The following is a 14,979-nucleotide window of genomic DNA, read 5'->3' as shown; positions in this document are numbered from 1 at the left end:
GATAGATAGCTGGCAGATAACACTTATTCAAATAAGAACTGTTCCTAAAATCTCTTAACCCATTTCTAGGAGCAATATTTCAACAATCCTAAAATAAAGGGACGGTTAATCCACATTCAGAAGTGGTAGTTATTAGATCACCACTATATATACCCTGACACCCCTCAGGTATCTCTAAGTTTCAATACTCTCTAAACCTGCTAAACCCCTTACTAACTTAGGTGTCGGAGTGTCTTTGAAGGTACCACCCCATTCTCCAAAACACACAACTCGGACGGCGGCTCCCGAACGCGAACAAGTCGGAGCCCACCTTCCTTTGACGTTTGGGCCTATCTCACTAATCCAATTCACCTATTTCAAGTTACTCACGTAACAATACTCATATTATGACTTTTTTTTTAATTGATAATGATAATTTTTATTATGTTATTTTAAAATTATTTTTAATTAAAAATTTCACAAATTTAAAATACCAAAAATAAAGGATAATTTAAAAAAGTACATAAAAAAGTGACATCAATTTAAATGTTCAGATGATTAATAATAATATAGTCAGCATACACATTATCGCTTTGAATTTTTAATATGGGGGTAAAAGGTGGTGTTTTTAAATAAAGTGGATAAATGGTGTGTTTTTTATTTATATGAATATCATAAATTTGAGGTCAGATTTGTGGTGTTTTAATTTTTTTTGTTAATAATTATAAATCTGAGCCTCAAATTTGTGATTTTAAATTTTTTTTAAAAGTACAAATTTAAGGATCAGATTTGAGTTTTTTTATTTTAAATTTTTTTAAATATACAAATCTGACCCTAAGATTTGTAATCTTATGAAATCTGACTCTCAAATTTTTTTATTTTTCCAAATTTGAGGTCTAATTTATTATTTAAAATTAAAAAAAAATTAATCCATATAAAAAAAATACACCAATTATGATAAATTACACAATTTTTTTCCATATGAAAAAAATTAGCCACACATTACATAGCAAGTATTATTAATTCAACTACAGAAACACTGATGATAATGACGGAAAAATAGAAATCTTGTTATCTAATGATTGGCTTCTTGCATGGTTGGTTAATTAATGCAATGATGGTTCACGGGTCAGAGAAAAATCTGCTGTACCTTTACCTGTTCCTCTCACTATTGCCAAATGACAAATGTGGAGGCAAGCTAGATTTTTATTTGACTTTTGCTGCATCCAAACATCTGAATCAAACATTATCATTATTATGGCGTAGGCCGGATTCGTTTATTGAAACATGGACGCTAGTTATTACATACGGTCTATGGTTTATTTGTTAAGACATAAATTTAGATGGCACGATGATATATAGATATATACAAAATATATGTATTTAGTGTTTCTCTTTAAAATTGAGATACGAAGACAATACATAAACACAATTTAATTTTTTTATTCTTAATTATTTTTAAAATTACTAATTTTATTCTTGACTAACTGTGACAGTGATGAAATATATTAAAAAGAGTAAAATTAACATCCATATGTATCTTGCATATTATTACCAAACACATTATAAAATTTGTATATCTTTATGTTCATATATCATTCGTGTATGTGTCTCAAAGACACTAACCAAATGCAACCTTATGAAACACTCGTCTAAATACATAGTCAACGTTTACCCGTCTAATTACCTGATAAAGCTTAAAATGGTATATGAAAAAACCTTAAGAAATAAAGCACCCAATAACCTTGCAAAAGAATTAAAATGAGAACTAAATATCCTTCCATTGTTCTAAGTTATTGATAAAACTGGAACCACTATCTACTTGAAGAAGCCACGGTCACCAACACAAGAAATACACTCAAAACATCCAGGCATCATCAGTTCATCACTACACAAGCTTCTCTCAAAAACTACAAGGATCCCCCCCAAAAGTGTAGGTATACACAAATAATGGTAACACGATCAACTAGTAAGTAACCTATAATGAATGGAGGCAAATGTACAATGGAAAAGAATCATGCATTATATATACAAACCCCATTTGATATTTTTCAATAACCTGCCACCTCTTCATCAGGTAAAATGGCCGTTAAAAGAGAATACCTCACTTTCAGAGATATTTTACCCTTATCTACCACAAGCCTTGCACCGGAGACAACCCAATACCCAGGCAAGTCTTGTGGTCCTCTTGTCATTTCTGTTGTATCAACAAACCTCAGAAGTTTTGGTGTCTGAGTGGGCACCGGAGGTCCTGCAGGGTATAAAGCAGAGTTGATGTTTACGTCCGATGGTCGTGGCGGCGGTGGTTTTTGAGGACCTGAGAAGTGAGTACTGATCAAAGTTGAAATTATTCCGGATTTCTGAGTGAAGCCAGGAGGATCATCCCACTGAGGTGCTTTCACTTGGGTTGCATTAACAACTTTGGAGAAATGAAGTCTTAGGAACAGAACACTTTTCAGACCAGCTTCTCCAACTTCGAAATGAGCGCCAGTCACAATTGAGGTGTCATCTTCAGACTGAACAGGGACTGTGCAAACATGGGAGAAACTCTTCCACTGGACCTTCTCATAGTATTTGCGTTCTTCCAAGGACACATCAGATACATTCCCGTTAGGCTCATCTTCAAGTTGGAAGGTCTTGGGCATCGATGAGAGATGCTGTAAATGGATTGCCAAACAGTTGCTTCTCTTTCCTTCCAAATACAACCGAAGGCCTGTCACAGGCTTCTTTCCCACATCAACCTGTAAGTAGTTCAAAGTCCATCTAAATCAAACCATTTACCGGACCATCTAAAGAAACAAAAGACCCTTTGCTAGTACAAGTATATTGATCAACAAATACAGTATGACAAACAATTTAAGTGAATGGTCAATAATTCTGGTCCTAAATTCTAAAATTTTCTTTAATAATAAAAGAAAGCTAAACATATGGGGAAGGTATTAACATGGCTGTCCACAGGCACTCAAGACAACTAATACTCGTCAAGAACAAAAGAAACAAGAAACCATTTGGATTCATGGGAAAATGTTCAATGTGAAACAAGCAGCATTACCGGTGTTGTGTTAACATAAAGCTTCGGACCCATGAAACTGAACTGCAGTGATGCACTATTCCGTGGCTTTCTTTCAGGACCAAGGGCTAGTTCACCAAATACAGGAGCCCATTGCCTTGGAAGCTGGAACTCCAAAAACTGATGCAGTTCATCAATCTGTGGTTTATCTGTGGTCACAGGTCAGTCCATGGTTATACACTTACATATTCAAGGATCAATAATCACAATTATTGCATATATTGAATTAATTTCATAGACATCAAACATTGGGAACAATGCCGAAAACCCCGCCTCCTCTTTAACTAAAGTTGCCGTGAATGCAATTATAATGTCACAAACACAAGATTATAAAATTGCTGCCATAATATTTAGAAGATTCCATATGTTTTGAGTCAAAATGTAAATAAGTAGATGGCTAAAGAAACCATGCTTAGTTGCTTACATCGTAGATAGAGATTTATTGCATGAGTTAAATATCCACTCCCGTTTATTCCGCTAAGTAGTGATGTAATTGGTATGAATGACATCGATATTACATCAGGTTGGGACCAAACAGTTTGGCACCACTCATTATGGGAGAGAAATTTTTTGCGACTTCCACCTTTCCTCTTGCACATGAACTTGGTATCCTGCACCTAAAATATAGTAAAAGGGAAGGAAGAGTAAGAATATAAGTTGCTGTGTTTCCTTTTGTTTTATTTATTCATTTGATTTTGGGTTGTGGCAGTAAAAAGATGATATTGAAAAATATATCAATTTGATGACATTCTTGGCTAGAATGGAATACTTAATTCTATCAATAATGCAACAAAATATACACTTGTCCACCATCAATATTCAGCCGTTGAAATGCAGATCTAAGTAATGGACATGAAATTATAGTGTCAATCACAAAGGTTTGGAATTTTATATTCAAACACAATACAATCTCTATTAAACAAAAGAATCAAAGTAATAAACCAAAGAATAAAAAACTAGCCCATCAACTGTCTTCATGTTACGCAGTAAATAAATTGCAAGGAACAGGAAAAAGGAATTAGGCCGAGGTTATCAGAGCCAAAGCCAATACAATTGACAATAAGGATCCTAACCAGGCATAAAATTCAGTTCTCAAAGAAAAATATACTCACCTGTGATTCAGAATATGACGCAGATGGAATGTCGAAACCAAGCCCATCATCAAACTGGCAGGAGAAGACACAGTTACAAGTTATGCTTGCTGGCTGCATATGGCTAATAAGTGGATTTCAAGTGGGGAAAAGGAATGAAATTCGAATTGGAAAGCAACATCCAAACCTTATTCAATCCAGCTTGCTCTATGAAGAGTTTGTCTGCCATCTCCCTCAATGTTTTCTGCACTTCAGCAGGTTGTAGAGAAGATGAGTACTGCTGCTTTGCATAGATTATATCAGTTCCTCCTATTTTCACCCCGACTATTACATGGGTCCCAAATTCGTTAATAAACCTAAAATGATAAGACAAAAGATCATCTACATAATCTGAACCTACAATATATATTTAGATATAAATACCATATTTAACTACTAGCATAAGATATAAATGTATGTAAGGAAATGAAGCAAAGGTGTGACAGGTGAAAGTACTTTGCCAATGCAGCAGGATCCCAAGAAGAAGGAACAGCTTGCTTGACAAAATCACCAAGCACCACCTGAGTTTTCTCAAGTGCAAAGTTGTAGAGGGCGATGGAGACCCCGTCGAATGCAAGACTTTTGGTGCTAGCAGCATCTTTCTGCCATGCTCCTGTGAACTCGAATGCAGCATTGAAGTGCCCTGTTGGAATCTTTCCAGACAGTGACAACTCCTGGTTAAACTGCTCTGACATCTGTACAAACGGTAGTAAAACAAACAAACAAGCCATGCTAAATTGTCAGACAAAACAACAATTATAATCATCCACCTTCAATAATAATAATAATAATAACTTGTGTTAGGATAATAAAACAAGTCAGTAAAATAAAAATTATACTACTCAGCAAGCAAAATATTTGATTCAACCATCTTAATAAAGTTTTATTAATTAAAAAGAGTAAAAAGAAAAGAAGTTAAGGCTCCATATCCCTTTTCTTGAATTATTCAAAAGTGCGTTAAGGCCATAGTTTGCAAAACCCTAATAAATATGAATAGTCAAGTCAAATTAAAATAAAATATCTAGCAAGAATAATCTACTTTCAAGTTGAAGTACAGAAGAAGAAGAAACTCCGTTGCTAGCTCCAAAAATGAAAAAGCTTTGACTTTGGGAGAGGGAAAAAATGAAAAGACGTGAATTTAAGGGGAAAGGGAAACCGTAAACCTGCTGAAAAGAGAGTACATCGGAGCACAATCTGGTGCGTTCGCCTTTGTCGCAATTGATGGATTTGGGGACATTGGGGATGGTGATGCGGCCGGGGAGGTCGACGGTGCGGAGGGAGTGGTGGTCGATGGGGACCAGCCTGGTCTTGCAGGACTTTAGCTTGAGATCGGCGGCGAGGTCGTAACCCAGGCCAATTGCGTTGATTGCTAACTCCGCCGCAGCCTTGGCGTCCCCCACCACCCCCACCTTCTTCGACATGCTGAAGCTAAACTTTCACAGTTTCATTAAATATTAATTATTAATTAATGACCTCACAAGAAAGGGAATATTGTGATTGTGTGTGTGTGTCTGGAGTGAAAGGGAAAAGGTTCAAGTTTGGAAGAGAGAAAAAGGCAAATGCAATGTAGCTGGCCTGGCTGCTTTTGCTATTGATATTGCTATTGCTATTAGTTCACGGGAAGAGAGAGAGAAAAGAGTAATTCATGTGTACCGCCTCTAGTCAAACAGGAGCATAGTGGTAAGAAGTAAGAACCGAACCATAATCAACTCAGTCAGATTATTGGTGTATTAATTTATTAATTTAATTAATAAATTATTAATTGAAACGATAGAATTAACTTTATATAAATAAAAAATAAAAAAAATAAAAAATTTAAAATTAAAATTTAAAATAAATAATTTCATTAATATTTTAAAAATAATTAAACTTTAACAAATTATAATTTAATTATTATTAAATAAATGTATAAAATTTTAATATTTTTTATAATAAATTTTTTTTAATTTTATTTTTATATTAAAATAAGTATTTTTTATTTCAATAATTAACTAATTAGTTTATATTTATTATTTTTATTAAAAAATAATATTTAATAAATATCATATAATCATAAAAAGAATAATAATATTATAATTAATAAAAATATAATTAATTTAAATTTAAATGAATATAAAATTAAATTAATATTAATAAAATTATTGTATATTTTATTATATAATTAATAATTAATATATAAAACAATAAAAAATGACATAATTTAGTGACAAGAAGAGTATGTAATAAAAAAGATTTAGATTTAAATTACATTTTCAATAATTTTAAAATTTTTTTTAGGATAGATCAATTGAGAGTCTGATTCACTGATTTTAGTCTCTTTATTTTTTTTTCACCTAAATAGAATAACAAAAATTTAAAATATAGAATTTTATTAGATAAAAATAAAAAAATATATAAATTATAAATAACATTTTTGTAAGAAAAAACATTCATAAATTTATAATAACAAAATATCAAATGATAATACAAAATTTAAATTAACAAAATGTGAATCATCATAATAAGAAAATGTAATATATAGTGAACTTATATAAGTATTGATAAAATTAAAATTATATTTTTTATATTCTGATAATATTTTTAATAATATTTTTTAAAAAATATTATTAAATAATAAAAATATTATTTTAATTTTAATATATATTCTCTAGCGTGTGTTTTAGATATCAATATTGAATGTTTATCTTTTTGTACAAAAATCTACTAGGCTAATAGGTATTATGTTTATGTGCAACTTTAAAAGCTTACTACCATACGGCAATTTATTTGTTAAATGATAATGTTGAGTTTAGCCAATATGTTTCTATTGAAAAATTATTTTATTAATCCTATTTTTGAGAATTTAGAATTTAAAATTAAATTTTAGAATTTTAAATTAAAAAAAGTAATTGATATTAAATTAAAAAAGTTAGTTTTTTAATTAAATTCATATTTTTCATTAAACACAATATCTTTCTAGGTTTAAATATATTATGGTATTCTTAGTAAATTATGATAAGTAGCTCAATTTACGAATAAAAAAATAGTAATTTATATAAATTACAAAATACGATGCATGTATAATAAATTTTAGTTTAAGACAATCTAATAAATATAGATCTTTTATTTTATTTATACAAAAAGTCTTTATTTTTTTATATTTTTGTTATCGTATAAATATGATAGTCATATTTTTTCATTTTTAAAAGTGATTGAAAAATTTTTTATTTTTTATTTTAGATTTTTTTTATTATTATCTCAATAAATGTAGGTGAGTTTTAGCATGCGCCGACTACAGATTTTTCTCTAAATTTTATTTTAACTCTAACTAGTCTTTAATATTAGAAAAATTCTAGCATGCTGATGGAAGTAGTCTGCATGGGATGATGTCTCGCCATGTCATCGTAAGAGAACGACGCGTGTAAGGTAAGGTTGCTAGTGAAACGGTCCCTGTGTCAGTTTCAATACGGCTAATTAAATGGTTAAGATAGATGGGATAATAGAATCTTTTTGTATGAACTTCTTGAGTTATGTTGGTTTAAAATGGAATATTAGTGTGGACTATAGTGATCCCCGATGAATTTGGTGAATTGTTGGCGCTGAACCAAAAGCGGCATGAAATAACGTGATCCATGAATGTAAACGAAATGGATCATTTACTTAAAAATGACGCAGCATGTGAAAGAACAAAATAATGGTAAGAGAACTTCGTGGTAACAACATTTATCTTAGGGTTACATGCAATATGGATGTAAATGTTTTTTCAATTTAGATGAAATTAGTGATGTTGAGAAATTTCTGCGACATATTCCAAAGCATGGGTACATTTATGAAGAATTGGAAAGATGATAATGTATAGACATTATTTAGTTGATGTGTCGGTAAAATTATTTGCATGAGGGTATAAAAAGGTTGTTGTTCATATTTATTGTAGCTTAGTTTAGGGTTTGATGATGGATTAATGTTAGGATGTATAATTAAGTATGTAAATCGTTATGAAAGACATAGATAGATGCACTCATGTGCGTGATCATTATGTACGAATAGTATGCAGTTGGATAATTGAATTAGTTGCATTGAGTTAGCATGGCATATTGAATATCACGGACCATTAAGCTATATAGTAATTGTCTAATAGGTTTTCTTCTTATGTTTTATATGGGTTTACTTGCAACTTATCGTGAGTCATGTGGGAAGCAAAATGTATTTCATTAGTAGTTAAGGTAAGTAATGAGTTGTAATCAACTTGAGTTATGAATATTGAAAGAAGTTGTTAAGTTTGGATTTAGAATTTTGGTGGTGGTGTAAAAGATTTATTGGTTATCCTTAAGGATTTACTCGTTAGGGTTATTAATGTGGGGAATAGGCTAAAGTAGTTACCGTTGAGAATTTTAGGATTTATAGGACAGGCTTAAGATTTAGGATTTAGAGTTTAGGGTTAATATGGATGATTTAGTGCTCTATGGTTTAGGGTGTAAGGTTGGGTTTGAGGTTTATTGTTTAGAATTTAGGTTTAGGGTTGGGAGTTGAGTTTTAAAGTTTAGGGTTCTAGGAATTACGATTTAATTTCAGAACAAAAATTTGGATGTACATGCATGGATAAAATAAAACAGGTAACAATCACAAAAAAATTGAATATCTGGTATTGAGGCGGGGATAAGAGCGTTAATTCTACATAAGGGATGTAGAAATGAATGAGAAGACAGTTTATTAAGTTGTTATGCATGCAGGAATAAGAGTGCTTATCCTACATAACGAATATAAAGATGGTTGAGAAGACATTTTATTAAGTATTACACTGTCATTGGCATAGTAATAATACGTGATTTTCAAATGAACAAGGTTTAAAAGTTTAGGGTAATAATTAAATTTGTGCAACACAATTTCACCGGTAAGCCCCAATTCCATCTCAGAATCTCTACCCCCTTTTTTATTCTTGAAATTGAGCTTTATAATGAAATTTTGCCAAATTCGGTGTTCTAGATTCGATTTAGCTTGCGGGACTCATTGGGTTTGAGTTGCTAAGTTTGGGTGCAGTACGAATCACCTAAACCCTAGCCAAATTTTGATTTTATTATGTGCAACCTGAAATTGAAGTATACATGTGTATTAGGTGTGAATTAAGTATATAATTATGCATTAGAATTGAATTGTGGGCATTTGGAAACTTGGTGGTGATTGGTGCTAAGATTGTGGTTGATTTCTCAAGCTTGTGGGGGCTGTATGTATAGCTAGTGTGGCTGCCTTGGACCAAACGCGGTAATTGGCCAAGGTATGGTTTAGGTTTCACGTATTTAACATGTAAGGTGTGAAAACTTAGGTTAGAGCCCTATAAAATAAGTTGAAATGGTTAAATGTATTAAATGATTAGTGTTTGTGATGTTGATGGATAAATTGATGTGGTGCTTGTGTTGAGTAATTGACAATGGGAGTTAAATATATGTATGTATATATATGCTAGTATGATGATGATGAATGAAGGGTTTATGATTATGGCAAAGTAATGATATGGTTGAGATAGTGAATAGTATTTATTTGGATTGGTTGGTATTGTTATGATGAATAATGTTGTGATAATGATTGAAGAATTTTATGATAATGATAATATTTGGAATTGGAATAATATGTTAGTTGTGAGTAAAATGTGTAAAGTTGGGTATGATATGATTGAGTTAAGGTTGCAAGAATGGTTGTGTGACGGTGAAGAGTAAGTTGTATTGATGATTATGGCATGTTGAGCTGAATGAGAATGGGTTTTGGAAAGGGAATGTGATTTTGGGTAAAAATGGGGTTTGGCATGTTTTGGTAAAAAATGATTTTCATGAACTTTGAAGTCCATAACTTGTTCCTCAAATTTTGGATGGAAATGAGGTTTGTTTCAAATTAAAGAAGGTTTTAAAATCTTGAAAATGATATAAGGTTTGCGAAAAACGAATTTTATAGAGGAATTTATGGACGCTGAAAATCCGGTGCTAAAAACTAAAATTTTGAAAGTTGCAGCAGGATCAGGAAATTATGATGTGTGCCCACGCACACAGCTGTGCGCACGCACCCAGCAGTAGCAGAAACCTACCTGTGCGTACGCGCGCCTTTCTGCGCAACGCACACCTGGTGTTTTTCAGAAAGTGTATGTACGCACACCCTTGTGCGCGCACACACACACCAGGATATGCTTTCTGCTGGTGGCGCTTGCATAGGTGAGGCACACGCACACCAAGTAATTCCTTGTTGGTGTTGGTGTGCGCACGCACGCATTCGTGCGCACACACACATTGTGTTTTCTTTTAAGCTGTGCGCACGCACTCTATTTTCTGGTACCTGTATTTTTATGATCTAAACATGGTTTTGGACCCCTAAACCTCTATTTTTGCCTTGTTAACTCTGGATCTTATTAGTAAGCTTAGTAATTAGTTGAAGTTAGGAAATAGAGATAACTTGGGAATAAAATAAAGATTAAAAACGACGAACTGTATAAAAAGGAGGTTCGTGTATGAACGAGTTCTGATGCTAAGGCTTGAATAATTGATTTTCTACAAGTATTATAAAATGTATGAGGCAAGTAAGAGAGTAATGTAATAATTTGAGAATTGATGATATTAATTAATCAAGGATAATAAAATGTATAATCAATGAGTTAAGTGAAAGTGAGAATGATGAGATGAAACATGAATTAGTATTGAGAATGAAAATGATAAATTGTAAGAAATGATTGAATAACTTGAGCTTGGGGTGTTGTCCCCATGTCAGCCGGAATTCTTCCCGTGGTTATTATTAAGCTTGGGGTATGATTTTCTCCATGTCAGTTTGGGGTGTTGTCTCTTCTCCCCATGTCAGCTTGGGATTCGTTCCATGAAAATTATTGAGCTTGGGGGCGTCCTCTTCTCCATGTCAGCTTGGGAATTCTCCCTATGGTGTATTTTGAGCTTGAGAACATGTCGGGATGGCTATGTAACCGACAGTTGATATCAACAGCCATAGGACAGGCATGCATCATGTGCACATTGTTTGAGTTGCTTATTTGTGAATTATTTGGGAATGCCTACGTGATTATAACTTGCTATTTGTTGTACTTGTTATCTGTATTACTTGTAAGTTACTTGTGTTTTCCTTGTTTGCTTATTTGTCTGTGTAAACTAATTGGTGATGGAGGAGCGGAGGAAGGGTGGACCGGTTTGGAGTTAATGTTAAGTTTGAAATAAGTAATAAGGTTAGAATTCTTTAGGTCACCTACCCCTTTTATGGCTTCTGCTTAGAGTTTTAAGTTTTATAACTATATGTTGGTGTTCTAAAATTGCCTCTGGCATTCCCAGGACCTTATATATTATATGCGTGGCACCTTTACCATGCTGAAAACCCCGGTTCTCACCCCATACTATATTGTTATTTTTAGATGTAGGTAGAGAGGCTCCTCGCTAGGCGTCTGGATTCCCGCAGCGGAGTGGCCCATGGGTTCTTTTGGTTATCAGTTTATGTATATATGTACTTAGCTTTCTCTCTAAGAAACTTGACTATTTTGTTCCTCATAGAGGTTACAAGAGAGCTAGGGTCATATTTCTGTATTTTGGATGATTGGGATACTTATGTATATATGTAATATTCTCTGGCCATCCTTGGCTTCGCAGGCTGAGTCAAGAGCTAGCTTCACTGTATTCTTGGCCTTCTTTTACTCTTTCACGTATTCATATCTGTAACCTTTAGATTTCTTAGCACGCAAGTAATTCCTTTCTGAGTATTGTACTTTTTATTTTGCGATTTTGTTTTACCCGTTTTTCAAGACTCCTAGTTAAATATTTCTTTCACTATTATTATTATTATTATTATTATTATTATTATTATTATTATTATTATTATTATTATTATTATTATTATTATTATTATTATTATTATTATTATTATTATTCTTACTTTTAAAGGTCGTAATACCTTACTATCTCAGTCTTATGACTTAAGCATAAGATCAAGTATGGTAGGGTATTACACGAAACATAAAAATAGTGCTGGAGTAGGTATTTTAATTATCTCACCAAATAGGGTTCCATCATAATTTTGTTTGAATTGAAATATCCTTATTCGAATAATGTGGCTGAGTATGAAGCTTTAATATTCGGCCTCAAAATTTTGATTGGAAAAGGAGTCTTAGAAGTTCAAATTCTTGGTGATTCTCAGTTAGTTTTGAAAAAGTTGTCGAAAGAATTTAAATGTAACAATGAGAAGTTACAAAAGTATTTGGCAACAGCATGGGAATCGTTAATTTCTTTTTGGAAAGTCTCATTAGTTCATATTCCGAGAATTCAAAATGAAATTTCGAATGAGTTGGCTCAAATCGCTTCGAGATATAAGATATTCCCAGAGACACTAAGAAATCTGGCAGAAATTCTTCAGATTTTAGTGCCTATCGATGAGAGAGAGGCTTTGTGTCTGGATGAATGGGAAGATGACGACTGAAGGAAACCCATTGCCTATTATTTAAAAGACCCCAATGTTCGAGTTGATAGGAAGATAAAATTGAAGGCGATGAACTTTGTATTGATGGCTGACGAATTATATAAGAAAGGAATTGATGGAAGCCTTTCGAGATGTTTAGGTCAAGCTGATAAGGATATTGCTTTAAGGGAAGTTCATAGAGGTATATGTGGGACCCATCAAGCTGGGATAAAAATGAAATGGGTATTACGTTAAAATCATGTTTATTTACCTCCTATGATCAAAGACTGCATCGATTATGCAAAGGCGTGTCTAGAATGTCAATGCCATGGGATAGTACAACAGATCCCAGCGTTTGAGTTGTATTCGATCATTAAGCCATGGCCTTTTTGAGGATGGGCTTTGGATTTAATCGGATTGATACACCCTCCTTTGTCGAAAAATCATAAATTTATTTTGGTGGCAATAGATTTTTTCACGAAGTGGGTTGAAGTTGTTCTTCTCATAGAGGATGGGCAGAATGAAGTAATAGACTTTATCGAGAAATACATAATTCATCGATTTGGAATCCTCAAACGTTAAGTACTGACCAAGGGACTATGTTCACTGGTTAACGAATTAAGAATTTTGCAGCCTCGAGAAACATTAATATGGTCACTTCAAACCCTTATTATGCACAAGCCAATGGGCAAGTCGAAGCAGCAAACAAAATTTTAATCAATTTGATTAAAAAACAAATTGGGAGTAGACCTCAAACTTGGCATGAAACTTTGAGTCAAGTATTGTGGGCCTATCAAAATTCACCAAGAAGGTCAATAGGTACCTCTCCTTATAAATTGGTGTATGGGCATGACGCAGTTTTGCCATTAGAGATTAATCTCCATATGTTAAGAATATTGAGCCAAGATGATTTGCCAGTTGATGATTATTGGAATGCAATGTATGACGAGTTGAATGATTTAGACTCAGAATGCATTTTGGCACTCAAAAACATGATTCGACAAAAAGAAAGTGTTGCTCGAAATTATAATCGTCGAATAAAGGACAAATGTTTCAGTATAGGAGAATTGGTTTTAAAAGTTGTGTTGCCGATGGAAAAGAAGTCTAGGTTTCTTGACAAATGGTCTCATACTTGGGAAGGACCTTTTCAAGTGATTGATTTATATTCTGGAAATGCATATTGAATTAAGGATATTGATTCTAGAAACGTGATTAAATCGATAAATGGGAAATATTGAAACAATATCAATGTATGTAGGATTAAGAGTAGGAACATAAATATATATAAAAGCATATATGAAGTTATTGTCATAACAAAAGTTTCGAATGGATGGAACAAAAGATGCTAAAAGTTCTTGAAGTTCAGAATGAAGCTCAACCCTTTCATTATCCAAAGTAGTGTAATTTTTTATTTGTATGTGTTCCTCACTTTGAGCCTGATTGAGCTATTCGGTGCAATTCTCCTGTTTGGATTCTGTTCCGAGGGTTACCTGAAACTGTAGGTCGATCTCGGTTGAGACCTTCTGTGATGGTCGAAGACGACGTGTCCGGCGTGTAGGAAGTGGCCGGAGCTGCCGCGTCCAACTTGTTGGACTGCCAATGCTGCTGATCCTTGGTCACCGAAGGGTGGTGGTACCTGCAAGGGACTACGATGCTTAAGTTAGCAAGGATATTAAATAAGTTTTTAGTAGAAGTTATACCTGGGTGCTCTAGTGTATTTATAGAGGTGTGGAGTGACCGTTTTAGATAAGATAAGTTAGTTATCTTATCTTATCTTATCTTATCTTTGGGTGAGGTCAGCTTATCTTCAAAGGAACCGCCCTTATCTCTATAGGCTTGGGCTGCCTTTGGATTTGGGTCGTGTTCCTCTATTCGGGCCCTTTATTTGGGCTTTCTTGGTAATTTGGCCGAACTCTTTGAGAAGAGGTAGGATAGCCTGACCTGAAGAGGAGGGTCGCTGTTCCGAGGATTACCTGAAACTGTAGGTCGATCTTGTAAGACCCAAAACTTTTGAAAAGTCTTATTATGATCAAGTCTCAAATCATATGGTTATTTATAGCCTTAATTTCAGAAATTATTTTATTAAAGGTAATTAAGGCAAGTTTTGATTTATTGGATTTAAGATGAGTTATGATTATTATCCAATTTTATAATTATTGAATTATTTTCTATATTTAGATTATAAATTTGGCAGTTATGAAATAATAGGGATTTTACATGATTTGGATTAGATAAGTAATATTTCAAATATTACTGTTGTTATTTTGGAAAGTAAGTATATTATTTCTAATTATTTGGTGGGGACATTTTATTGAAAATAATTTATGAAATTGATGAGCAAATATTATTTTTATACATTATTATTAATGGATTAAAATTTATTTCTAATTACTATAA

The 14,979-nt window shown here is 32.9% G+C and overlaps 2 protein-coding genes across 2 annotated transcripts; one reads left to right on the top strand and one right to left on the bottom strand.

The window, feature by feature from the left end:
• Positions 1–1,735: 1,735 nt before the first annotated feature.
• Positions 1,736–5,876, bottom strand: LOC112791052 (MACPF domain-containing protein At4g24290). The gene is made up of 7 exons (XM_025833737.3): positions 5,343–5,876; positions 4,636–4,874; positions 4,328–4,496; positions 4,162–4,215; positions 3,474–3,666; positions 3,032–3,198; positions 1,736–2,720 (listed from the first exon to the last, which is right to left on the bottom strand). The coding sequence occupies exons 1-7, from the start codon at positions 5,598–5,600 to the stop codon at positions 2,031–2,033; spliced, it is 1,770 nt and encodes a 589-aa protein (XP_025689522.1). The 5' UTR covers positions 5,601–5,876; the 3' UTR covers positions 1,736–2,030.
• A 6,796-nt stretch (positions 5,877–12,672) lies between these two features.
• Positions 12,673–13,766, top strand: LOC112780149 (uncharacterized). Its single transcript, XM_025824494.1, has 2 exons — positions 12,673–12,784; positions 13,441–13,766. The coding sequence occupies exons 1-2, from the start codon at positions 12,673–12,675 to the stop codon at positions 13,764–13,766; spliced, it is 438 nt and encodes a 145-aa protein (XP_025680279.1).
• The last annotated feature ends 1,213 nt before the right edge of the window (positions 13,767–14,979 follow it).

This window comes from Arachis hypogaea, chromosome 3 (assembly GCF_003086295.3).
Source record: "Arachis hypogaea cultivar Tifrunner chromosome 3, arahy.Tifrunner.gnm2.J5K5, whole genome shotgun sequence".
NCBI classification, from domain to species: Eukaryota; Viridiplantae; Streptophyta; class Magnoliopsida; order Fabales; family Fabaceae; genus Arachis; species Arachis hypogaea.
Note: the sequence above shows the minus strand (reverse complement) of the source record. Positions and strands in the feature narration are given on the sequence as shown.

Coding starts and splice junctions, on each gene's coding strand:
- LOC112791052 (XM_025833737.3), bottom strand. CDS start 5,600: ATGTCGAAGAAGGTGGGGGTGGTGGGGGACGCCAAGGCTGCGGCGGAG. Junction 4,497..4,635: donor GATCCTGCTGCATTGGCAAA/GTACTTTCACCT, acceptor TTATCATTTTAG/GTTTATTAACGAATTTGGGA. Junction 4,216..4,327: donor AGCAAGCTGGATTGAATAAG/GTTTGGATGTTG, acceptor TTCTCCTGCCAG/TTTGATGATGGGCTTGGTTT.
- LOC112780149 (XM_025824494.1), top strand. CDS start 12,673: ATGAACTTTGTATTGATGGCTGACGAATTATATAAGAAAGGAATTGAT. Junction 12,785..13,440: donor TTTAAGGGAAGTTCATAGAG/GTATATGTGGGA, acceptor GGCATGACGCAG/TTTTGCCATTAGAGATTAAT.